We start from the raw sequence: 27,684 nt of genomic DNA on the forward strand, positions 1-27,684 counted from the left end.
TGAAATAAACACTGTTATTTAACAATACGTATTTGGACAATTACGTTTTTAAAGAAGTTCTTGATTCACCTTTACTTAATGTGCCTCAGTGGAAACCTATCTGCCTTACTTTATTGGAGATGTTTTACCTGTTTATCCTCCTCTGTGTGCGCTGCATAGTCCTTGGCTTTTGTTAGCCAGAAAGCAGCAAGCTTTTTGTTGTGTAGCTTCAAATATGTCTTTCCTAGAAGGAGCAAGTTTTTGCTGTAGAAGTTTGGATCCACTGTACATAAGAAAAACAATTTAAATTTATCTCATATGAAATAGTATTGCTCTTATTTTTAAAGGCTTAATTTTTTTCATCTAAATTCCAATAATATACTTGTGTGGTCAATAAATGATTAGGGCTAATTAGAATTCTCTTTTGTTCAACTATTCATATCTCAAAAAATTTTATAATTACCATTTATTGAGTGTCTACTATGTGCCAGGCACTATATTACACACATTTCTCATTTTCACAGCAATTTTATAAAATTGGTACTCTTATTTAATAGATGGAAAACAGGGTCCTGATAGAATATAAGCTCCAGAAGGACAAGGGGTTTCTTTTTATCATCTCTTTTGCTCCCTGCATCCTAAGTGCCTAGAACAGTGCCTAGAACTGTACTCAATATACATTTGCTGAATGAGTAAATGAAATCATGATGATATGTGTATGTGTGTATACACACACACATTTGGTCAACCTTTACTGAATGTGGGCTGTGTTTAAGCATAGATAAACAAAGTGTCTGCTCTTTTGGAATTTATAATGAAAAGGAAAGACAAGCATGAGCACAACTAAATGTAATAAAGGAATAAAATGAATGCTTTGATAGGTGTACAAATTTTAAAGTGCTATGAGAAACCAAAGAAAAAGCAACTAACTAAGAGGTTACACCTGGGCTAACGTGGAAGCTGAATAGAATTTTAGCAGGATTCTTGGCTGAAGAAAAAATGTGAACAAAAAGCCTATGAATGAAAGCTATGGGACTGTCTCACTAACTTCATTAATTCTTTATACAGTTTCCTCCTGTCAACCTGGAACCCTTCTATATTCAAAGCATAATTCTTCCTGGATATAATTTATGATTAACTCCATTTGCCCCTTAACCCAAAATTGTTTTATTTCTTTAATGTGAACATATTTGTGAGATACCATGTTGATGTGCTTAAAGTTTCCTTGGAGTTAAGTAAATTCATTCCTTCATTCATTCGTCTACTTATTCAGCAAATTTGCCAAGCATTATGTGCTAAGCAATGAGGATTCAATTGTGAGCAAGAAGACAGAGTCCCCATCTTCCCTGAATTTAGTTTTAGACATGTAAACAAATATTCATACTATGGAGTGATAAGGGCCATGATGGAGGAAGTAAAAGGTACTAAAAGCATAGGAGGAGCTTCTAAACCAGACATAGGCCATAATAAGGAAAGGGCCCCCCCTAGAGGAAGTGACCTTGAAGGTAAAACCTGGAGGATGACTGAAATTACCAAGGATTATTTTAGTTACACAAGAGTATGACCATGTTTTTTTCAACAACCCGAATCCTTAAACCTCTAAGGCCCTATTTTAACTTTGCAATTACACTTCTAAGTCTCTGAGGAAACTGCATTCCCAGATCATATCCATGAGAGTAAAACTACCATCTTGAGAGGATATCAATGGAAGGTAGTAACAGTAAATCAGAATTAATGTATTACAGATAGAGTTAAAATTCAGACAAAATTCTTTCTTTAGAAGAAATGCGTTTTAAAAAGTGCTTTGCTATCATGAAAACATTTGAACAAGTCCATATGAGTAGGCTCTAAAATTTAATAAATTGTCTTTAATTTTCTTCTGATTAAGTTTTATAGGAATATATTTGCAATTATTTTTGGGGGGGTGTACTTGGTAACAAAGGCTTATATCCCTTCTCTAGTTTCTCCTATTAATATTAAGAAGGATAATCTTAGGATAGGCTGATGTTCGCTAGGCTGGCTATTTCTTCAAAGTAAGAGTGCAGGAAACTGTCACAAAAGACAGTATCTACAATAGAACAAAAACTGGCCTGTTTTACAACCAGAGAGTTCTCATTTCAGTGCCATCTGAAATTTGCTGAGAGAGTCTGTCTTAAAAAAGTATTTTTCTGTAACTATATGTAAGGTGACGGGCGTTAACTAAATTTGGTGTTGTGATCGTTTCGCAAGGTATACAAATATCAAATCACTATGTTGCACACATGAAGCTAATACAATGTTAGATGTCAATTATACTTCAATTAAAAAAAAAACTTTAAATGAAAATAAATAAATGCCTCTGATTAGCTGTGTGATCTTAAATAAACAGTTAATCTGTCAAAGCCTCCTCTCAAAAAGGAAGGTTGAATTACATCAAATGAAGAACCATTCCAGAATTACAGCTCTAAATTCAGTAGCAGTCTATTTCTTACTCAGGTGATCTTTACTAAATAAGGACTTTAAAAATTATTTGATAATGTCTAGCTCAAAAAGAAGTTTATGAAGTATATCAGAACAAATAACTTATTTCTGTTTAAAAAATTCCTATTATATGTGAAGCATTCATACAATTTTAAGTATATTAGTATGTGAAATAAAAAATTTGTTACCTTGCTCTGCCCTGTGAAAGTAGCCTAAGGCCTGTTAAAAAGACAAAAAACCCAAATTTAATGAAAAGTATTAAAACAGAGTCAATTTAAAAAAAAGCATTTTCTCAAAAGATCTATTCCTATATTAAATATAAGACAGGAAGTAAATTAAAACATCTTAAAAAAAAATCTTAAAATAATGGTCCCAAATGTAAAATAGACAGCTAATGGGAAGCAGCCACATAACACAGGGAGATCAGCTCGGTGCTCTGTGACCACCTAGAGGGGTGGGATAGGGAGGGTGGGAGGGAGATGCAAGAGGGAGGAGATACAGGGACATATGTATATGTATAGCTGATTCACTTTGTTATAAAGGAGAAACTAACATACCATTGTAAAGCAATTATACTCCAATAAAGATGCTAAAAAATAATAATAATGGTCAGCTCATCAACAGTGAGAGGTTAATACAGCAAAATTGACCATAACACTATTAAATCATCAGAATACAGATTACAATTATGTGGACCATTTCTAGTAATAACTTGACTACTACTTAGAACTCATACCAAACTGGCATCACATGCAGAGAGGAAAGAACATTATCATGTGCAACTCAGATACTTTGACCTTTCTCTTCTTAAATCGTAACAGAGACTACCAATAAAAACTAGATAAAATCAAAAACTGAGTTTATTCAGTGATACATAAGTCGTGCCAATGAATTTTTTTAAGTCCTTTATTACTGAAATTCCTGTATAAAATTTTAAGGTCAGTCTGAAACTCCCTGCTGATCGTGTCTTTTTTTCTTAGAATGCACATTCTTTTTAATAACAAATATTTCCCAACTCTGTTCTAACTATACAATTAATATTCTTTGCATCAAATTCTGCGCTATAGCTTCACAGAAAACATTATGATACAAGTATTGGAACAACTTTTTCAACTGTCTGCTTCCTTACTCTGAAAATTTTGTGATGAGTAAACCCAAAATATTTGCCCAGAAATCCCTTTCAAATTTTATTTTTAACAGGAGAAGCAAAAGGCCTTAGAAGTATGAGAGACCATGAGCCTTTCAAACCTGCTGTGAAAAAAAAGTTATTACTCTTCATTTATCAATACAAACACATGCTTTAATGTCCAGGTAAATGACTCTTATCTTACGGAATGTGTACCTAAAACATGCTAAGAAGCAAATGCTATATTTCTTGTTCTATTTTATGATTTTTATGTGGTATGGATTTCAAGCAGAAAATGAAGGTAGATTTTAGCCATGCGTTATTTTAGCTGACAATATACCAGAATTATCAGCCACTCACCTAAAATGGAAAAAAAAACACTCACCAGTCACAGATAATAATTATTAATAAGCCTTTCTGATAAGATAGTTGCACTGGATCATTAGAAACCTGCTCAAGTCCCTCACTGATCAGAACTCCAGATGTGTGGACACTGTAGAGTGACAGAGCAGTTAAGAAATCAGTACTAACTTAACAAAGGACATCACACACTACCTCCTCATAGGTGGAACTAGGAGGAGTTGCAAACAGCATTTCAGCAATTCTTCTTTGATACCAAGGCATTTCAGCAAATGTGTAACACCTATGGGGAAATAAAATGACACGTACATTCAAATTAGCTCTTAAAGAGAACTAAGCATCTTAACATATATAAAAGGAATCTTCTATTACATGTTTAAACAGTCTGTACTTTCCATAATATCCAGTAGGTTAATATTTATACTGAATTATCTAGGGACTGATTTATGTTGATCCATCAATTACAGTGTATACTGTGACAGTATAAATAGTAAGTAATATTTATAACAGTAATGATAATACAGTACATCATTCACCTTTTGAGTGCTCACATTGTGCCAAGTGCTGAGCTAAGTGATTCTCTCATCTACTCCTTACAATAACTAAATGAAATAGAATCGTTACCCCTATTTTTTTACATAAAAATTAACTCAGAGAAGTTAAAAAAAATAACAAAACTAAACATGATATACCTAAATAACAATGGCAACCAACAATTTAAAGTCTACATATTTGAAAGGGTTTGGCAAATATTTAACATCCAAAGCTCTTGACAATTTTCTGAAGTAAGTAGGAAAAAAAGTGTTGGATCTTTGATTAGGGTCTGAACTCCTTGAGGATGAAACTATTTCATTCATGTTTGCTTGCCAGCATCTTAATTACTGACTGTCCCTCAACTGTCATTAATTCTCAGTAAGAGTTTTCTTAGTTAAATGTGTCCTTTATCCTGAAGGATATTTACTTCTCTTTTAAAAGAGTTTGATATGGGACTTTGCACTGTTACCCCTCATAGAAGACAAATACTCAGCTCTGTAGACTACACCCAAAGAAACAGTGGCAAACCTGTCTCAAGAAATACTCAAAACAGTAAGCATTTAACACATTGGTTTACGCTCATACCAGCAAAATAATGATGTGCTCTGAACAAAGCTTACATAAAAATGGAAAGATACTGAAAGTCAGATTATATTATACCTCAGATGAATCAGACTGTATTTGACACACCTTGAAGATACCAAGACCCTCTTGGGGCATCCTAGTGTATTACTATAGTTAGATTAATCCAATTCCATTTAGTCTGGTAAATAAGAATAGTCTTGCCCAAAAAAAGGAATTTAAAGGTCTAATGAAAAGTTTCAATGCCTTTTTAGTCTTAGTACATTTCTAAATGATCTGAATAACAATGTTTAACAAGATCACAATCAAATTTAGTTATTTTCTAAATACTAAACACTAAATAACCAGTACAACTGCTAGTTAATATAATGGATTAAACACTCTTGACTGCCAAATAATATTTCTAAACATTTTATATTTTGCTTTTTTATATACTACCAAACAAGATATGTATACATACTACAAAATAAGATCATACTAAAAACCATTGAAATATTTATTTAAAGAAATTTTCTTACCAAATACCCATAAGGTGAATTGCGGTAGCATCTTTAGGGTTGAGTTCAATTGCTTTCTAACAAGAAATGAGAAAATGAATCATATTTGTTTCCTAAACACCAATAAGTACTTTACTATATTTGCTGAAGAAACCATGATTAAAAACAATTGCAACTCTGCATTTCAATTTTTCTGATAATCAACAGCAACTTTTTTCCTAATTTTTTTTAACACCTTTATTGGAGTATAATTGCTTTACAGTGTTGTGTTAGTTTCTGTTGTATAACAAAGTGAATCAGATATATGTATACATATATCCCCTAACCCCTCCCTCTTGCATCCCTCCTAATTTTTTAATTAAATTTATTTCAGTACACTATCAATGCCTTATACTAAGGTTACAATTTTATAAGATTCAGAGAGACTTCCCTGGTGGTCCAGTGGTTAAGATTCTGCCTGCCAATGCAGGCGACACAGGTTCGATCCCTGGTCCGGGAAGATCCTACATGCCGCCGGAGCAACTAAGCCCATGCGCCACAACTACTGAGCCCACGTGCCTAGAGCCCATGCTCTGCAACAAAAGAAGCCACCGCAATGAGAAGCCCGTGCACTGCAACGAAGAGTAGCACCCCATTCACCACAACTAGAGAAAGCCCGTGGGCAGCAACAAAGACCCAGCACAGCCAAAAATAATAAAATAAATAAAATTTTTTAAAAATAAAGATTCAGAAAATGATAGGATTTATCAAGATGAAGAAAATACAAAATCTGTAAACAAATCTACTTTTGAAAACTAATAATCTATAGCTCTCAATATTTCTTCTAGATTAAAGGAAAAATAAATAAGAAATTTCCTTTTTGGCAAATCCTGTATCACTATTGAGTAAAAGTATTCTTTGTTAAAAGAACAAAATACAAAATAATTTTAGAAAGTCTCTTCCTATGTGCAAATTTTGTTTAACTTCCCCATCTACACTTAACAAAGGAAAAATACTACTTGTTCACAGAATTTAATTATGTATAATATAAAATATATTGATAAAGTCTCCCTAATTTCTATTTACTATGTGAAAGTCCTATGTGAACTAATGTAAAGCATAAACTACAGAATAACTTTAAAGAAATGACTCCTCCTTTTACATTATTTTGTTGAAAACCACTCAGGAAATCTCATAGATTAATGTTAATCCTACTAATGATAAAGTTTTAAAAAAATTAGGACTCCCTAGCTTATGCTTTTCTATAGACACATATTTTCACTTTCAGTTGATAATGTGTGAGATACACATTTTCAAATATCTGTACTGGTTACCAGAGTGGTTCTGAAGCCAGACCACCAAGGTTTAAATCACAGCTCAATGACTTCTTACTTTTTGACCTTGGCAAGTTCTATATTCTTTCCATGCCTGAGTTTGCTCTTGCATAGGATCAAGAAAGCAGTACACCTACCTTATAGGGTTGTGGTGAAAATTAAATGAACAAGTAACAGGAGGTGCTTAACACAGTAATATTTTCTATCATCAGGATCATCATCATTTTTACCTTTCATAAGTTTCAGACTCTTTATTACCACCACTGATCATAATGTTAGTAACGGAAGAGATAATAGCTAAAATAAGGCTAATCAAGTATGACTTAGCAGAAATCCTGTTATCAACAATATGGGTAAGAATCAGCACTGACCTAATTTTTACTTTTCTATAAATAGATATGATTTACATGGCAAAATATATTTTAAAGTATATACAACTTATATTTGAAGCAACCTTTCCCAATCAACATTCCACTAGAAAATTAAGCCCTACAAAAAATTATATGAGTAACTACATTTTCCATTCTACCAAGAATGGTACAGAGCTAGTCCATTTTGATGCAAGGAAGAGAAGTTAATTCATCATATACAATCGATGCCTTGGGGCATTACAGTTTAATTTTCTTTTGGGATGGATTGAGAGGGGCTACTCTCAAGCAAACCTTTTCTTTTGTAATTCTTTCTGCCATTAGTTTAAACATCTTCAAAAACAATGCAAAGATAATAATTCCTTATGACTTTAGATGTAATAATGGAATCTGAATAGAAGTAGTATAAATGATCTTTTGGCATGTAAATACTTAACACTGTCATTTTTAAATAACACATACTCATTTGAAAACTTATGAAAAACATTAGTTATTTTTAAATAATCTATAGTCTTCACTGTTTCTTTAATGTATACATTAATATATTTTCTGCAGCATTTCATTATTCACATTGGAAGTTATCTGTCAGGTATTTCTACATCCCAAGGTACAATTTAAATGATTTATCTAATGACATTAAGTAAATTACTATATTTCACTGAATCTAAGATACCATAAACGTTATGACACATCATTATTTTATATACCACTAAGAAAAAAGCACTGCCAATTATAAGATACCACTGATTATATATAATGCAATCTGATTTCAAAGGTCTTAAAACGTGAAAAATGTATATTATTAAATTGAAATATATATGTATGTGTATCAATATATACGTATATATGTGTGTTTGTGTGTTTGTGTATATATATACACTACTGATGCCCAAATAAGAAGCTAGGTCTCCTGACTCCTAGTCCAATGTTCTTTTCCACTAGTCATTACATTAACTAGGAATTGAGACTATAATGATAAATATGTTTGTTTTCATCATTTTCTCTTCCTGTGTGTTTTTGAGATGGTCTATAATATCAAAAGACAGGGACTTCCCTGGTGGTACAATGGTTAAAAATCCAAATGCCAATGCAGGGGACACGGGTTCGAGCCCTGGTCCGGGAAGATCCCACATGCCGCAAAGCAACTAAGCCCATGCACCACAACTACTGAGCCTGCACTCTAGAGCCCGCTAGCCACAACTACTGAGCCCATGTGCCACAACTACTGAAGCCTGCATACCTACAGCCCGTGCTCCACAACAAAGAGAAGCTACCACAATAAGAAGCCCACACACTGCAACAAAGAGTAGCCCCCACTCGCTGCAACTAGAGAAACCCTGTGCATGGCAACAAAGACCCAACCCAGCCAAAAATGAAAGAGAGAGAGAGAGAGAGAGAGAGAGAGAGCGAAAGAAAGAAAGAAAAGAAAGAAAGAAAGACAAATACACTGCAGTTTTTTAGCTGCAGTTTTTTTGTTGTTTGTTTTTGGACAATGGAATAGTGTGTATGCACATCATGAAATATACAAACTCCTGGAGAATTTCTGGCACCTAAGAAAGAGCTTACTATAAATAAGTAAATTTAACTTTGGGGAAATATTAAAACACACACAGAGATCATAATCGTATACACTACTATTACCTTTGGGAGTGGTATGTCAATTATATTAGATTGTTAGATGAGACTACACCTCCTGGCACTCAGGACTTTGTATAAGCCTCTCCCACATTCTCTAGTCTTGGCCATGTTACTTGTTTAGGTCGACAGGTTATTACCAAGCGTGATGCAAACATGCTTGATAAAAGTTTGCACAATGGAAATTTTCCCTTGGAATGCTCACTCTTGGAAGCCAACTACCATGCTATAAAGAAGCTTGGGCTACACTACTAAATGATGAGAAGAAAAGTAGAGAGAAACTGTTGTAGATGAGAGTGCATCTTCTACATTCCCGTCCCAGCTGAGGGTCCAGGTGAATGTAGCCCTCTAAATGACCTCAGCCACAACAAGCAGAACAGAAGCACCACTGTGCACAGTTAATCCACAGAACTGTGAGAAATAAATAGTCACTGTTTTAGGCCACTAAGTTTTAGGTGGTTTGCTATACAGCAAGAGATAAGTGAAACAGAAATCAATTCAGAAAACTAATGACTTTTAAAGTTCATCAGTACCTCAAAATGCTCCTTGATCTTGTAGGCATTTGCAATTTTAGCCCTGATTCCTTCATAATCTCCAACATCGCTAATACAGATTGCATACCACTAAAAATAGAAGAAAAAAGGGAGTAAGAATAATAATACTCAATAGTATTCCATTCGATACAAGGTAAAACTGAATAACTATTGATATTTATTCCTCAGTAGTCATTTAACAAAAAGCAGAGGACAAAAACTGTATTAAATATACTGGAATATACAAGAAAAAGTAGACATGGCTCTCAAGGAACTTGGACATGTTTTTAGAGAACTATAATACAAGGCAGAGGGTAGTGAATCTCTAAGAAAGTTACCAACACAATGGGAAGATAACAATTCATATTTATGGTATGAATATAAATTTAGAGAAATGCGTGATTTAATAATTATCATTTTATTTTCTTATCCTATTTTATTGGAGCTGCTTCTTCTCCCACACCTGCATTGTTATAGTAATAACAGCCACATTTGTCAATTGTGACCTTGTCCCCATACCCATAGCTGGATACAGACCCAAACTGAGATAATCCGAGTTTCTTCCCTAAGAACCAAAACCAAAATATCCAAGCTTCATAAACCCAGATGCTGTGGAAAGTCACAAAACTGAGGATGAGAAAAAAACTAAAGTAAAAAAAGATTTGCAGATAACAGCAAAGAGGAAAGACAATGAAGCCTCAGAGCAATTGAGCCAGTTTCTCCTGAAGACTAAATGCATCTTGCCTTTGGGTTCTGTGAGATACAATAGTTTCTTATAAACACGCACCATTTCTTTTTGTTTGTGCTTGTACCTGTGAAATTTTAATAATTATAACCATAAAAACGTTAATACTTAAACTTCTGTTTAAATCTGTTCTCCACCAAAATCTTTTGTATCTTGATATTTTTATTGAAAATAAAAGAGTATAATTTAAAACCCACACTGACTATGCTCATTTAATCTCCACTGACAGTCACCCAGCTGCCCAAATTCAGATGACTAGAGGTGTCTGTCATACAGGGTTTCAAATTTGGTGCTCTGATCTCTTCCCACTTATCAGGGCTCCAGATAAAATCACCTTCTCTTATGCATTTAACTATCATCTATACCAAAGCAAACACAAACTTATGGATGATTCCTAAACATTCTGCTCAGATTGGCATTTAGTTACTACATAGGACTGTTAATTAATGATCATACTAGCAAGAGCTGATGGTAGGAGCTGTGATCATGGGTGATTTTTATCTCCATATTGGTACTTTTTTTCCATTTCCAAAATGTCTATTTTCTGTAATAAGTTTACATTATTTTTAAAGAAAACTTTTCTTTTATAACAGATAATCTAGCCAAGAAGGGGTAATAGATACTATACCTACCTTCTTGCCTGAAAGGCTAAAATAAGCAGACAAAATATAAGAAATAAAGACTCTCAAGATATTATACACATCAGGCAACAGTGACATCTCACAGACGAGAAACAAATGAGATGAGCCCTATGGCTGCCCTGGAGAAATTTCTAGGTTGAAGCCCAGGGAGGCAAAATAGGCCAAGCAGTGTCTCTGCTTTGAAGAGATGGAACTGGGAGTCTGGGGAAGCCCAGGTGTCTGGAGTTCACAGAGCAGAATACTGTAGAAGAAACAGCTGACCGGAGCTATAACTCCAGATGAAGAACTGCAGAGGGTCACCCTTTTCAGCTGAGTAAAGATCATCGCTTGCATATGAAGAGATTATCCAAGGCTGAGAAAAGAACCACCCAAAAGGTTTGGAAATCAAGAGCTCACAAAGATCTAGGAATATCAGTTGTAAGGAAAACAACAACAATAAAAGAGCCCTCCAAATTAAATGCTACTCTAGTCCTGCCTAAAAGCCTTCTTTCCTGCTACCTTGAAGATCCGTTTTGACAGTTACTTGACACTGAAAAATTACAAAACACTGATGAAAGAAAAAGACCTAAACAAAGAGAAAGAATGCATAAGTTCATGGATTGGAAGATATCGTTAAGATGGTGATAGTCCCCAAATTGATCTACAAATTCAATGAAATCCCTTTGAAAAATCCAACTGGCATCTTTGCAGAACTTTACAGGCTGATCCTAAAGTTCATACAGAAATTCAAGGGACTGAGAATAGTCAAAGAAAGTCAAAACAAAAGAAGAACAAAGTTGGAGGACTCACACTTCCTTGTTTCAAAACTTACTACCAAGCAATAGTAATCAAGACATTGTGGTACTAGCAAAAGGATACACACTGACCAATGGAATAGAACTGAGAGCTCAAAAATAAACCCATACAGGGCTTCCCTGGCGGCGCAGTGGTTGAGGGTCCGCCTGCCGATGCAGGGGACGCGGGATCGTGCCCTGGTCCGGGAGGATCCCACGTGCCACAGAGTGGCTGGGCCCGTGAGCCATGGCCGCTGAGCCTGCGCGTCCGGAGCCTGTGCTCCGCAACGGGAGAGGCCACAGCGGTGAGAGGCCCGCGTACCGTAAAAAAAAAAAAAAAAAAAAACCCATACATTTATGTTGAACTGATTTTCATCAAGGATGCCAAGACCGTTCAGTGGAGAAAGAATAATCTTTTCAACAAATGGTAGTAGGACAACTGGATATATATATGCCAAAAACTGGATATATATATGCCAAAGAATGAATTTGGACTCCTACCTCTCACCATGCATAAAAGTTAAGTCCAAATGTACCAAAGACCTAAATGTAAGAACTAAAAAATATAAAACTCTTAGAAAGAAACATTGGTGAAAACGTCTGTAACACTGGATTGGGCAAGTTTTTTAGATATGACATCAAAAGCACAAGCAATCAAAGAACAATAAATATACTGGACCTTATCAAAATTAAAACCTTTTGCAAAGAACACTATTAAGAAAGTGAAAAGACAAGCCACAGGATGGGAGAAAATATTTGCAAGTCATATATCTAACAGGGGACTAGTATACAGAAAATATTCTCTTACAATTCAACAATAAAAAGACAAGTTTAAAAATGGGCAAAGGGCTTCCCTGGTGGGGCAGTGGTTGAGAGTCCACCTGCCGAAGCAGGGGACACGGGTTCGTGCCCTGGTCTGGGAAGATCCCACATGCTGCGGAGTGGCTAGGCCCACGAGCCATGGCCACTGAACCTGCGCGTCCGGAGCCTGTGCTCCGCAACGGGAGAGGCCACAACAGTGAGAGGCCCGCGTACTGCAAAAAAATAAATAAAAATGGGCAAAGACTTTAAATAGACATTTTCTCCAAGGAATATATATAAACGTCTGACAAGTATATGAAAAGATGTTCAATATCACTAGTCATTAGGAAAATGCAAATCAAAACCATGATGAGATAACACTTCACATCTGCTAAGATGGCTATAATTTTTAAAAATGGACAATAACAAGTGTTGGCAAGGATGTGGAAAAACTGGAACCCTCATACACTGCTGGTGGCAATGTAAAATGGTACAGCTACTTTGGAAAATAATTTGACAGTTCCTCAAAAAGAATTACATAGAATGACCACATGAACCAGTAATTCCACTACTAGGTATATACTCAAAATAATTTAAAACAGATATTTAAACAAATACTTGTGCACGAATGTTGATAGCTACACTATAAGCAATAGCCAAAGGTGGAAATAAATGTCCATCAACTAATGAATGGATAAACAAAATGTGGTATACAATGAAATATTATTCATCCATAAAAAAGAATAAAGTACTGATAAATGCTGCAAGGTGAATGGACTTCAAAAACAATTAAGTGAAAGATGTCAGACACAAATTATCCCATATTGTATGATTCCACTTCTATGAAATATCCAGAGTAGGTAAAGCCATAGGGACAGAAAGCAGATTAGTGGTTGTCAGGGGCTGGGAATAAGAGGGAATAGAGAGTGACTGTTTAATGGGTAGAGGGTTTCCTTTTGAGGTGATGAAAATGTTTTGGAACTAGATAGAGGTAACTATTGCATAACACTGTAAATGTATAAATGCCAATGGTATAAGAATGAGAAATGTATAAAATGGTTACTTTTATGTTATGTGAATTTACCTCAATTAAAAAAATAAATTAAAGCAGGTGTTCACACAAAAACTTGTACGGAATTATTTATAGTAGCATTATTCATAATAGCCAAAAAGTGGAAACAACCCAAATGCCCATCAGCTGATAAATGAATAAACTAAAATGGTATTTCCATACAATGGAGTATCATTCAGCCATAAAAAGGAATGAAGTACTGTCATATACTCAGCATGGATGAACATTGTTCATCCATGGCTAAGTGAAAGAAGCCAGACACACAAAGGCCACATACTGTATGATTTCATTTACATGAAATGTTCAGAATAGGCAAATTAATAGGGACAGAAAGTAGCTCAGTGCTTGCCAGGAGACAGGAGCAGGAGACAACTGGGACTAACTGGTTATAGATATGGGGTTTGTTTTGGGGGTAATTGATGTGTTCCAGAATTAGATAGTGGTGAAGGTTGAACAACATAGTAAAATATGCTACAAACCACTGAAGTGTATACATTACAATGGTGAATTTTATATAATGTGAAGAATATAAAACAAGTAAAAATAAAAGCAAGAATTAGCATCTCCTTAAAGAAGTATATGTTAAATATAAAGGCACAAATAAAAGTAGAAGGACAGAAAAGGATGTAACATGTTAACAATCAAAAGAAAACAAAAGTGGTTACATTAATATCAGACAAAGTAGACTATGAAACCAAAAATATTTCTAGAGATAAAGAAGATCATTTTACAATGATAAAGAGGTCAACACATCAAGAAAATATAACAATGCTAAATGTTTATAGTCCTAATAACAGCACTTTAAAATACATGGTGCAAAAACTAAGAAAACTGCAAATAGAAACAGATAAATTTACAATTATACTTGGAGATTTCAGCATCCCTCTGTGAATAATTTATAGAAGTAGACAGAAAATCAGTAAGGATATAGAAGATTCAAACACCACTATCACTATCAACCAACTTGACCTGAATGACAACAGCTGAATAAATATTCTTTTCATGTGCAAAAAGAACATTTACAAATATGGACCATATTCTGGGCCATAAAACAAGTCTCAGCAAATTTAAAGGGTCTGTATGTTTAATTCTTAATATAAACAAGTAGTGGTGGAAGTGGGGGGTGGGGAGGAGACAGAACCATCCCCTAAAGGGAGCATCTGGAAATGCATGGAGACAGAATTTGGTTGTCACAATGACTTGGGGGCTCCACTGAGGACAGTCTACTATGATAAAGTGATGTCCTAATCCAAAATACCAATAATGTCCCCTAGTCTCCCCACAGTATCCACTGAATAACACTCTAAACCAGTCAGGAAATCCAGAAGCTAGTGGAGTTACATGTAAAAAGTTATACTAGATCTCAGCTGTCCAGCTGCTATACTCCTACCTCCACATAAAACAAATATGTGAGGAAAAAGAGAAAATGTTTGTCCACTGTTTGTACTACTAGAAATAAAGATAGAGGTAATTCATGAAACTACTAACACTTTGGTTTAAAAATAAGCCTTCACAAAAGTAATTTATCAAACATACTAATGAACTTAGAATAAATGTTCAAGAATGCAAAGAACTACTTCTTTTTTAAAAAAATGTTATAAAAATAAACCTTTTCCCTTCTTTAAAAGAGAACTATTTCTTTCCTATGTAAATTAGAGACAATAGATAAGTACAGACCAATGTCCCTCTCAGTACATGGTAACAGTTACAGTACTGTAAGCACCTCACCTTATGAGCTGCAAAACTTGATTCATTTTTTTCTAGTGCCCTTTTTGCATACTCTAGGGCTTCATACACCAAGAGCTTTTTCTCCTCTTCTGAGGTTCCACTGAGTTGAGCTATATCACGTGATGCCCGTGCCAAACGCCACAGTAACTCTGCATCTTCACTGATTTGAAATAAATATAAAACCACCATTTTAGCTCAATTTTAAAATTGTTAAAGGTCATATCACTAATGAATACATACGGTCTTTCAGGTCAGTGAGGATACAGCGAGCAATATGATATCAAAATCCACTTTTCATGTTAAATTTATTATTTTCTACCATACAAAAACTGTATTTGACAAAATTTCCTATAAAATATCCAATATTATACATAAACATTAACTTATAATATCTAAAATACTAACGTCCTTAGAAAATATCTGTATTTGAATTCTCTGAACACTTTCCCTACAAAATTCAACACTTGAAGCTTGACTTCAGTGGCACTGTGCTTCAGACAGCTAACTGGTTCAGACAGTATTATAAAATACATAAATTTATAGACAAGATCATGCTCTATAAACAAAATGCTATATCCATAGCTCCAAATACAGTACCTGGCACACAAAAAATATACAATAAATATCTGTGAATGAATGAATGATTAAATATAATCTCAAAATAAATCCTAACTTTGAATGTATCATCCATGCCATGATGCATGAAATATTTACAGCTTTGGACTCCTTGAAAAACTGCCACTTAAATATAGTTATATAAGACTTGAAATGGCTAATAAATAAAACAGAAACCAAGGTTAAAAGTTAGGAATATTTCTTTAAAAACTAACCTTAAATTCCTTTTTATTAAATGTTTGTCTTTAAGCCTACTACATTATACATTTCTTAACAAAAATACTATTCACATAAAGTTGAATGAAACTAAAGGTAGCAATAGTATATCTATAATTCAATGAATATGGAATAACTACCTTGTAGCTTACTTTTCAAGTAATTACTAAAATGACTATAATGCCAAGCCAACCACCTCAAGTTACTCAGGGGACAATGGAGAAGGAAAGTTGGATCCTATAGATATTTAGGAGGTAAAATTGATGGGTCTTGGGGGGAAAACTGGTTTGGGGAATCTAAGAAAGGTAGTTGAAAATGACTCAATATTTTTAGTTCAGGAGATGAGGTAAATCAGTGATCTGGAAATGCCATCTAGCCTGATTTGACTTATTTTATTGGGCTGAGTCTCCCTCCTTCTCCATCCTTCCCCCAAAAATGAGGTCACATTAATACACCAGACTAAGCATGTAAGCTAATAATAAAAATAGAAAAAGGAGGTATTTTTAGTTCCTCTATGAGACTGTGCTTCACAGTGATAACACAGATATCATTCAATGGTGACAAAAAATCATCCTAGCTCATTCAAATCTTAAACCAATATGAAATTTAGAATAAATGAGAAATATACAATATAGATAAGATAAACATCTATTCAATGACTACCTTGTATTCAAAGCAAAATAACAAAATGAAAAAAAATTTCAACATTCAACTAGAATAAGCAGAACCACCTTTTCTGAATCAATGAGATATATGTAGCACTTTTGAGTCACTTAACATTAAGAAAAAAATCATACTATAAATTAAACTCTAAGAAGTATTATTTTAAAGTAAAAACTTTTAAAAACTATAAAAATTCCAAGCACCAAGAATATTTTAATTGTTAAATAACAAAAAATTTGAGGAAACCGCAAACCCAGGCCTATCGTACACAGCCCACCTTTCCTTGTACTGGGATAGCAACTGGTAAAGTTTTTCTGTTTCTCCACTTTCATATAGGTAGTCTGCTTGTTCAAGGATTTCTTCAACTCTGAAGACTATAAAAGAAAAAGGCTCAATAAAGTAGATCTTCCCAAGCCAGATGGCAATAATTCTAAGAAACATGAATACTTTTATATAGAAGCAAAAGAAATTAGATACAGAAATCACCTATAAAGAAAGATCAAAAATTATGAACAACTGCGATGTAAGTATAGTAGAAATAAGTATGAAGCTATCACACATAATAAGTGATTTATTAAAACCTTGGAAAATAAAAAATTAGAAAACTTATTCTGGTACTAATTTAATATGACACATTTTAAAAAATGAAAAAAGTAATTTTCTGTGAGGAATTTATAGTACCCTTACCCTCCACACAAAGCCTTTGTTATTGTTGCCGCTGTGAAGTAAAAATCCACTGCAGAAAATGATATGATATCCACTTACAGCACGGAAAATTATTAATTTGAGTGGAATGCAACACACTGTTTTACTAGATTCTTTTTATGATCTAACTTATACAGACATTATTATGGAAAAAGAGTCAAATCTGTCATCAAAAAATTTAGATGAAGTTAACTACACAGAGGATCTGAAACTTAAATTAGAGGCACTATGCTCCAACTAACTCATTAATGAGTTTAGATATTACAACAAAAACCATAAAACTTACAGACAGTGTAATGTTCTAAAAAAGTTAACTAGTTACTAAAAAACCCAGTTAGTCTGAATTTCAGATATTCCAATTATTACTAATGAACATACACATTTAATTTTGTCTTCTATAAGGGTGCTGTATTACTTAGTCTTATGTATAAGCCAACATTCCAATATGTTCAGTAAAGTTACTTTATTATTTATCTTAGTATGCTTTAATCATAGTGTATGGGGCTAAAAAAATTTTTTTTCATTTAAGTATAGTTGGTGTACAATATTATATGTTACATGTGCACTAAAATTTTTTTAAGTTTATGAAAATTAAAATCTAGACCAGCAAAAATAACCTCATAAATATATGACACAACTATGTAAACTGAAGTATTTTTTAAGTTAAAATCATCATGTAATTATACTAATTTAAGAAAAATTAAATGACAACAGCAAAGAAACCCTAAAATAAAGATTTTTTTTCCTCTATAATCCTACTTCAGTCTGGTTAGGTGCTATAGTTTAGTAATATTCTCATGGCTGGTTAATTTTCTTAAGTTTGCTTTCATTCTATTCTCTATTTTTATCAGTGGCTGATTTTCCATATTTGGGTTATAAAAAGCCAAAGATTCTTAAAGAGTAAGTAGTAGGAAGTAAATAGTCTCAGCATTCTTAGTCGATATTTGTGGTTGGCAAAATAATGGCCCCAGACAAGTCCATATCTTAACCCCTGGACCTGTGAAAATGTACAGGTTACTAGGGCAAAGGGGAATTAAGCTTGTAGATGGAATTAAGGTTGCTAATTAGCTAACCTTAAAATAGTAAATTATCTTAGCCAGGTGGGTCCAGTATAATCACAAGAGTCCTTAAAAGCAGAAGCAGGAAGCAGAAGAAAGTCACAGCTGGTATGACAATGGAAACAAAGTCAGATACACTTACTTAGGAATAGGAATAGTAAAAACAAAAAATGTAAGTATCATCCAGCATCTGGATGCTAAATAAAAAGCTGGAGGGCTAAATAAACAGGGGAGTCACTATACCCCATTTCCTTTTTCCAACTTTTACGAATTCAGGTTTATTCAAGTTTGTTATACAATCCTATAACTACTATCTCTTCAATAACTTCAGAATGGTAGCTTTAACAACTTCAAAGCATGAGCTCCTTCTGAATTTCCCAAAGGTTTTCTGCACTCTTTTTCAAACGGGCCTCCTCTTCAGAGGTCAGCTTTATCTTTGTAAGGTGTGCAATACCATTCTCTCCCAGAATACAAGGAACACTAAGGAACACTTCATTTATTCCACAGAGGTCTGTCCTTACGGTGGAAACTCTCCTGAGACTCTTAAAAATGCTTTCTGTTAAATCAGCTAAAGTTAGGCCAATGGCCAAATTAATATAAACTTTCCTTTTAACCATTCATAGCCATAGGTAATCACTTCTTTGTGGACATTTTTCCACTGTTCAGGATCTTGTTCCTATATCTGAGTTTAGATCCTTCAGAGGGACATGGCAATGTTAACTCCACTCCACACAGGTACACTTAAGTTTCCATGTTTACCAATGGTTATAGATCTATCTATAACAGCTTTCACAGTGGATAGCAAGCCTTTGCCCAATGAAGAAATGGATATGGGTGGACTTCAGATTACAGCCACTTGCCAAAAACCATGTTGTTCCAGTAACATGGTTTTTGGGAAAGGCACTCAACTTCCAAGCTACGTAATTAAGATATCCACTGGATTGGAAGCAAATATCAGTTTGCAGCCAGGACTACACTGGGTAATACAAGAAATCATTAAGTTAAAGATGGGCACATTTTACTTGACTACATCAAAGTGTGTTTCTCTTTTTCTTGGGTATGCACCTGCTGTGATAATCACTAGGTTGGAGTTTGCAGTGACAAGGTAATCTTTGCTGGAAACAATATTTGGCATTTTCATGAAAGGGCTGCCATGTTGAAGAGCCACTGTCTCACCCTTCAGTTTGCCTTCATCAACATCCACAAAGGCAAGTTCATCACTCAAGCCTTTTAATAAGATGCTATTAGCACAGGCCATGACAACCAATCCAGTTCCTATAATGGAGATCTTATCGTGATGAACGGTTTCCTCTGAAGTGAAATTCTTAATAAGTTCACACTTGACAGCAGCCATCTTGGAAACAGGAGTGAAGGGTCAGCCACTGCTCAGCAGGATGTGTGAGTCTGGCTGGGACACAGAGCAATCTCTGGGCAAGGGGGCCTACCCACTTGGTGATCCACAGGACTCCTGTAGCCCAGTTCATGGCCATTCACTCAAGAGGTGGAGGAAGAAAATGGAGGAAAGCCACATCAAAGTACCTTGAAGTACAAAGTCAGGAAACAGTTGATGGTTTGACACTCCCCCTTACCCTCTACTACTGTGTCTGTGCAAGGCCACAGCCCAGATCATGCAGGCCTCACAGGGGCCTAGCACCTTACCAAATATGCAGTAATTTTCTGTCATTAGGACACTTCTGAAAAAACCAACTATGATCATTAAGGCTATAAATAATTTTGACTTTGCCTTTCAAAGTGCCATATTTTGTTCCCTAGGGAAGCCCTAAAACTTTGCACTCATTTCTGTAATGGTGCTAAAGCTCACTGAAACTAAGTGTGATAGACATGAAAAGAAATAGGTAAGGTCTTTGCTCTGGTACTTTGAAGAAGTTTAACTTTTTGAGCTTCTTTTCAAAAATTAATGGGGCACACAGACAGAAAAATCTTAAAAGTGCAACCACTGGGCACATCTCTCAAGGATGCTTTAAAAAAAATTAATATTGTAATGTGAAAATATGGCTCCTCCTAACTACTTTACAAGGTTGCTGTGAGAGTTAAAGTTATGATGAAAAGTCTAGGGAGCTTTAAAAGCTGAGTTTTAAGTATTTGCCAAAATATGTCATTAAACCAGTGATAAAACCAAGTCCTCTACATTGTCTTTCATGAAAATAAATGATACATTAAACGAAAGAAAAGATAAAACAAAAACGTAGCAATTCAAGCATCTGCTTTTTTAAAAATATAAGAATAGTCATGGGCAAATGAAATCAACAAATAACTAGTACTCTTTAGCTATTCTCAAATTCTTCATCTACTAGAACTTTAATAAGAACATCTATTCAAAATCAAGTCTCTTCTTTCCCAAGTACCTTCTTGATAGTTAAAAAGTGAGGACTGTGAAAAACAAAAAGCCTTATTAACTCATAAATTAAAAGTTTTTCTTGGGGCTTCCCTGGTGGCACAGTGGTTAAAAGTCCACCTGCTGATGCAGGGGACATGGGTTCGTGCCCTGGTCCGGGAAAATCCCACATGCCGCGCAGCGGCTGGGCCCGTGAGACATGGCCACTGAGTCTGCGCGTCCGGAGGCTGTGCTCCACAACGGGAGAGGCCACAGCAGTGAGACGCCCGTGTACCGCAAAAAAAAAAAAATAATAATAATAAGTTATTAACAAAATATAACAAACACAAACAACTCTAAGTGTTCCTGATGTTTACCTTAGGCTTACCTTTGGCTGCGGCATGAACCACAGCAGCCTGGGAAATGACTTGATAAGTTTCAAAACCCAAATAAGACAAGGCAGAGAATAAAAGACTTCTTTTGAAAGCTCCTGGGTTTCCCATCACCTATGGAAAGAATTATGGTCAGGGTTAACAAACTTAGAAAATTTGAAGAAACTGCTATCCCAAGCAAAGATTACATCAATTTTCTCCTACCCCCAACACAATCAATCCTAAGAGTATTGGAAGCTCAAAATTTACTTTGTCAAATTCTTCAGTGAAACTATTTCACATAATTACTTTATAGGGAGAGCATATCCTGCTAAGAAAAGATTCTTAACAACAGCTGATACTGGTAGCATATGTAACAATCACAGTTATGCTGATAAGTGCTGGACTGGAATATCTACATTTTATTTGAGGAAGCATGGATATTATAATTTCTTGAAATAAAATAAGAGACACCAATATAATTAATATCAACCTTAAGAACAGACAAGATGAAAGATATCAAATATGGTAATTACACATAAAAAATATACATGGCTTTAAATAAAGCTATCTTCAAAAGTGATCCATGAAACCCAGTTTTAAAATAAACCATGAATAAAATAAAGAGCATATCAAAACAGATTTAGAAATTAATTTTCATAATTATGGCCAGAATTCTCAAGACCAATGGCAAAGGAGTATATGGATATCACTGCAGCAATTCTTCCCTTTTTTTCACATAGCATCAATTTTTTCCTTTCTGTCAATTTATTCCCATCTGAATAAAAACAAGCTATACTATCTTTGTAAGCTGTAATTGTTCCCTTCTTAAAAAGAAAACAGGGCTTCCCTGGTTGCACAGTGGTTGAGAGTCCGCCTGCTGATGCAGGGGACACGGGTTCATGCCCCGGTCCGGAAAGATCCCACATGCCACGAAGTGGCTGGGCCCGTGAGCCATGGGTGCTGACCCTGCGTGTCCAGAGCCTGTGCTCCGCAATGGGAGAGGCCACAACAGTGAAAGGCCCGCAAACCGCAAAAAAAACAAACAAAAACAAAACAAAAAGCTTCCTTTTGACTTCACATCTCCCTTCAGTCTCATTTTCCAAATTCTCTTTTCAGCAAAACTCTTTCAAAAAGTTTTCTAGAGCTCTGTCTCTCTTCCCATTTTCTCTTGAACTCACACAAATCACTTTTATCCCCACAACTCCACTGATAGTATTCTAGTTAAGGCAACCAAGGATGCTACTTCCTAGTAAACTCTCATCTTACTTGATCTATCAACAGCAATTGACAGCTGTTCACTCCCTCGTTTTAAAAAAAAAATCATAAATGGATGGTTAATATAAGAAATTTTTAAAATATCGCTTTATTGAGATATGTGACATAAAATAAACTGCATATTCATAATGTGTACCATGTGTTAAGATATATGTAAACCCATAAAACTATCACCACAATCAATATAATGAACATATCCATCAATCCCCCAAATTTCCTTGTCATTTTATAATTCATCCAATCCCTTTCCTCAGTACTTGCTGTGTTCTCTCACTCTTGAAGCACTCTTCGCTTAGCTTTTGTAATACTACTCTCTTGGATTTACTCCTATTTCAATAACTGTTCCTTCTCTTTTGTTGGTTCTTCATCTCCAAAACCTCACTGCCCAGGTGTGTCCTGGGTTTAATCCCAGACCTTCGTTTCTCTATACATATCATTTTGGTGATCTCATTTTGTTTCATGGCTTTAAATGCCATCAACATGCCAAAAACATGCAAATTTTAAAAAGCCCAGAGGTCTCCACTTAACTTCAGAATCATATATTCAGCTGCCCAAACAACATTTACCTCCACATGAAGTATAACAGGCATCTCAAGTATCAGCCAAAACAGCTATTGTTTCCCTCAAGCCCACTTCACTCAGTTTTTCCCTTCATGGTATTTCGCCATTACTCAGCACAATGCCTCCCATACAATGAATTCTGAAAAAATATTTGTTGAAAAAAAAATTTGTTGAACAAAAGAAGCAAGCTATCTCTTAGATATGTCTTTTCTTCAACACTGATTATAATGATTTCAAGCTAGAAGGAATTCAAATATACAACAAACTCATCACTAGATGGAAAGGAATGTGTCACCACCATCTCCTGGTTTTTCTACTAACTTCTTGCCAGCTCCTCCTCCTCTGAAATGTTGGAATTCCTCTGTGATAGGCCTTCTTCTCATCTTACTATTAAATACATTTGACCCTCCAACAACACAGGTTTAAGCTGTGCGGGTCCACTTATATGTGGATATTCTTCAACAAATATGTACTACAGTACTAAACAGTTGAACCCACAGATACAGAGGACTGTAAAGTTATAAGCAGATTTTCGACTGCTTGGGGGGCCAGCACCCTTAACCCCTGCATTGTTCAGGGGTCCACTGTACTTTCAACTTTTACCATGGCATCATTTACAACCATATGCTAAAGTCTCCGAATCTCGATCTCCAGCCCAGGCATCAGAAGGTAAAAATCAGACCTATCAAACTACTGTCTATTCCACATTTTAACTTGGCTATCTCATCATATTCACCTTAATTACCCCAAAAGGTAACTCACCTCCTCCTTTAACCCTCCAAATTGTTTTCTTTGGTCCTATCCCAGGAAAGAGTACCACCATCTACACTGCTAGAGTAGCCAGAAAACTGAGAATCATTCTTGACTTCTTCCTTTGAACTTCCACATCAAAGCTATCTTTCAGGTCCACTTAGTTTACATCATTAATATCCTTTTATTTCCATTTCCATGGCTACCACTAAAGTTCAAACCACCACATTATCTCACCTGTCCTGTAGTGATGATCTTTTATTTGGTTTCCAGCATCCACTCTAGCCTATCTATTCTTGACACTAGAAAAAGTTATTTTTTAACTCAAATCTGATCTTATGAATTCTCTGTTTAAAACTCTTTCATGATTTCCTATAACCTTTAGAATAAAATAAAAAATATTTAACATGGTCTACAAGGTTTTCAGAGTCTAGTTGTGGTAGGCAGCCTCTAAAATGGTCCCAAAGGATGCTGGTTCAAGATGACAACATAGGAGGAAGCTAAACATACCTCCTCCCACAGACACACCAAATCTACAGCTACATATAGAACCATTTCCTCTGAACGAAACCCCCAAACTAGCTGAGTGACTCCTCCACATCAGACAAAGGAGGAAAAAAAACACATCAAAACAGGTAGGAGAGGCTGAGATAAAATTTTCCCGTAAACCACACCTTTGGTGTGGAGACCCAGTATTGGGAGCAAACTCAAAACCTTGAGCTTCTCCCTGAGGAGCAAAGGGTTTGAACCTCACACTGGGCACCCCAACTTTAAAGACTTGTACCTGAGACGTGAACCCCAAAACATCTAACTTAGAAAGCCAATGGAGCTTGTGTCCATGAGACCCACAAGGCTATAGCAAACTGAGAAACAATTCTTTAAGCGCTTACGCAAACTCACCCATCCTAGAGCCCAGCACAGAGACAGTCAACTGAAAAGCACCCAGACTTTCTGTGAAAGACACTTATTTGCTTATCTTATCTTCAGCCAGAGGAGCAGGTATCTAATTTAACACACAGTAATCATTTCCAGAGATCTCAGAGGGTGGGCACTATCAAAGCACTCTTGCTTTGCCATGCTCCAGGTAACCAGTATCTCCCCCAAAAGCGTTTGTGCATACTTTTGGTGCTCCGGTTTTTGCAGCTGCCACCAGGGGACAACCCCTGTTCGCTTGACTCTGGTGACCAATGAGGCTTATGTTCGTGAGTTTCACATAACTGTAACAAACAGAAAAACAGTTCTAAAGTGGCTAACTCCCCACCCCCACAGGGCACAGTACACTAAGTTCCCTACATACGAACATTCAAGTTGAGAACTTTCAAAGATTCGAACCTGCGTTCTCATGTTCAATCATGTAAGTTAGTTCACATGTCTGGCGCACATTGTCATGTGTGGGCATCCTCTACAAGTGGTTGTGCTTTTGTGTACTTTACTATACAGTACTGTACACAATACAGTAGTACAGGATCTTTATTTCAAGCCCAGGATGTCCAGAAGCAAGTGTAAAAGCAGCAATTATGCAGCTGGTACTGCTAAGAAGCGCCAAGCGATAACAATGGAAACAAAAGTGAAAATAATTGAGAGTGGAGCAAGGCAAAAAAATTGTAGACATCACTCATTCTTATAACCCGAATGGTTCAACCATTGGCACAATTCTAAAGAACAAGGACAAGATCGTGGAACATATGAAGTCCACTGTGCCGATTATATCAACGATAATATTGAAGAAGCGTGGAAAAGTGATGGAGGAGATGGAGAAACTTCTCAGTGTGTGAACGCAGGATCAGCATCAGCGCTGAGTCTCATTAAACTTAATGCTTATTCAAAAGAAATGTAAAAGCCTTTATGAAGACTTGAAGAAGAAACATGGCAAAGAACCAGAGGGCACATCTTTTAATGCCAGCCATGGCTGATTTTATCGGTTCAAGTCTAGAGCCACCTTTCACAACATAAAAGTAAGTAGCAAGGCAGAGGGTGCAGATACGGTAGCTGCTCAGGAATTTCCTGAAATGCTTTGAGAAATTACTGATGAAGGTACATATTTACCCAAGCAGGTTTTTAATGTGGATGAGACAGGACTGTACTGGAAGAGGATGCCAGACCGAAATTACATCAGTAAGGAGGAAAAGTTGATGCCAGATTGTAAAGCAACAAAGGATAGGCTAACTCTGTTGTTTGGTGGCTATGCTTCCAGCGATATGAAGCTGAAGCCTCTCTTAGTTTATCATTCAGAGAACCCAAGAGTCCTTAAAAATATAGCCAAGGGCTCTCTTCTTGTTGTATGGAAGAGTAACCCCAAAGTCTGGGTTACAGAGGCCATTTTCCAGGATTGGTTTACCACCACTTTATCCCAGAGGTAGAGAAATATTGCTTGGAGAAGGATGTCCTATTCAACATTCTTCTGTTGCTCAACAATGCTCCAGGCCACCCCCCATTCATGGGTGACTTTCATCCCTAAGTCAAAGTAGTGCATCTGCCACCAAATACTATGTCACTCTTCCAACCTGTGGACCAGGGAGTTACAGCGACTTTCAAGAAACATTATCTACATCACACTTTTTGTCAGGCAGTAAAGGTGCGTGATCAATCAGGAACAATCTTGTGACAATTTTGGAAGGACTATACATCTACAAGGCCATAAAAGGTACTGACTTTGCTTGGCATGAGGTTATGGCCGTCACCATGAATGGGGTTTGGAAGAACCTTTGCTCACAGTTTGTTCATGGTTTTCATGGATTTGAGAAGGTGGATGAGGAATCCAAAGAGGTCTTCAGCAACTTAGTGACTCTCAGTGAGAAGCTGGAGCTAGATCTGCAAGAGGACAATTTCACTGAGCTCCTTGCTGTGCAACACAAGGAGCTTACTAACGAAGACCTGATGGAATTGGAGGCCCAGAGGAAGGACAAAGAGAGACAAGAGGAAGAAGTAACTGAAGAACGAAAGAGATTCACGATGCAGGGAATGGCAAGGGGATTTTCTTTATGTGAGGAGTCACTGTTAGCTTTTGAGGCACAGGACCCGAACACAGAACAGTACACAAAGGTTGCAGCAGCCATTCAGAACGCAATCCAGTGCTACCGTGTCATTTATGATGAGAAAAAAAGAGCTACTACCCAGACATCACTGGATAATTTTTTCAAAAGGGTAGACAGAATTGAATCCAGCAAGGAACCAGAACATGTGCCATCAATGGCAGGCATGAGTGAAACTGCAGCTTGCCCTCTGTCTCCCGTTGCTGATGATCCTTCAGCTCTACCATCTCCCACCTCCTTTCCCTCCTCCAGTCAGTAACTCTTCTTGCCTGTTCACTCAATGCCAGCCCTTGTATGCCAGCTGTTGTACTGTACTACTATAGTTTTCAAGGTATTATGGTGTAAGATTTAAAATGTTTTCTTTATTTTTTGTTTGTTTTTTATGTATTATTTGTGTGAAAAATATTGTAAATCTATTACAGCACGGTACTATGTAGCCGATTGTGTTAGCTGGATACCTAGGCTAAGTTTGGTGGACTTAACGAACAAATTGAACTGATGAATGTGCTCTCAGAACAGAACTTGTTCGTATGTAGGGGACTTACTGTACAGAGAAAACAGACTGAAATGTACCTCCAGGCGTTCTGTGACAGAGGCCTAGTAGCTTATCTTCATAGCTAGGCCTAAATGGAAGGTCACTAATTAAATACACATATTAGGGGCCAATTACAATCCTTTCCAATTACAAAACCTCAGAAAAAGACCTTAATAAAATGGAAACTAGTGATTTACCTGATAAAGTGTTCAAAATAAGCCGCAAAGATGCTCACTGATCTCAGAGGAAGAATGATGAACAAAGTGAGAATTTCAACAAAGGGACAGAAAATATAAGAAAGTACCAAACAGAAATCACAGAGCTGAAGAATACAATAAATGAAATGAAAAATACAACAGAGCGGTTCAACAGCAGACTAGAAGAAGTGGAAGAAAGTATCAGTGAACTTGAAGACAGG

At 35.9% G+C, this 27,684-nt stretch overlaps 1 protein-coding gene and 1 pseudogene across 4 annotated transcripts in view; both read right to left on the reverse strand.

Moving 5' to 3' along the window:
* The window catches only part of RMDN1 (regulator of microtubule dynamics 1), a 36,984-nt gene that overhangs the window by 437 nt on the left and 8,863 nt on the right, over nt 1-27,684 (reverse strand). Inside the window, exons 2-9 of one of the 4 annotated variants that reach the window (XM_065895240.1) lie at nt 21,128-21,245; nt 16,919-17,015; nt 15,148-15,307; nt 9,388-9,477; nt 5,560-5,615; nt 4,121-4,208; nt 2,628-2,658; nt 129-262 (exon numbers count right to left, since the gene is read on the reverse strand). In XM_065895240.1, the coding sequence (XP_065751312.1) occupies nt 129-262; nt 2,628-2,658; nt 4,121-4,208; nt 5,560-5,615; nt 9,388-9,477; nt 15,148-15,307; nt 16,919-17,015; nt 21,128-21,245 (774 nt within the window). The remainder of the gene's footprint in view (nt 1-128; nt 263-2,627; nt 2,659-4,120; nt 4,209-5,559; nt 5,616-9,387; nt 9,478-15,147; nt 15,308-16,918; nt 17,016-21,127; nt 21,246-27,684) is intronic. The other 3 variants (XM_065895241.1, XM_065895243.1, XM_065895242.1) reach the window with 3 other exon arrangements.
* LOC136137190 (L-lactate dehydrogenase A-like 6A) lies at nt 18,755-19,758 on the reverse strand (annotated as a pseudogene).

This window comes from Phocoena phocoena, chromosome 17 (genome assembly GCF_963924675.1).
Source record: "Phocoena phocoena chromosome 17, mPhoPho1.1, whole genome shotgun sequence".
Lineage (NCBI taxonomy): Eukaryota > Metazoa > Chordata > Mammalia > Artiodactyla > Phocoenidae > Phocoena > Phocoena phocoena.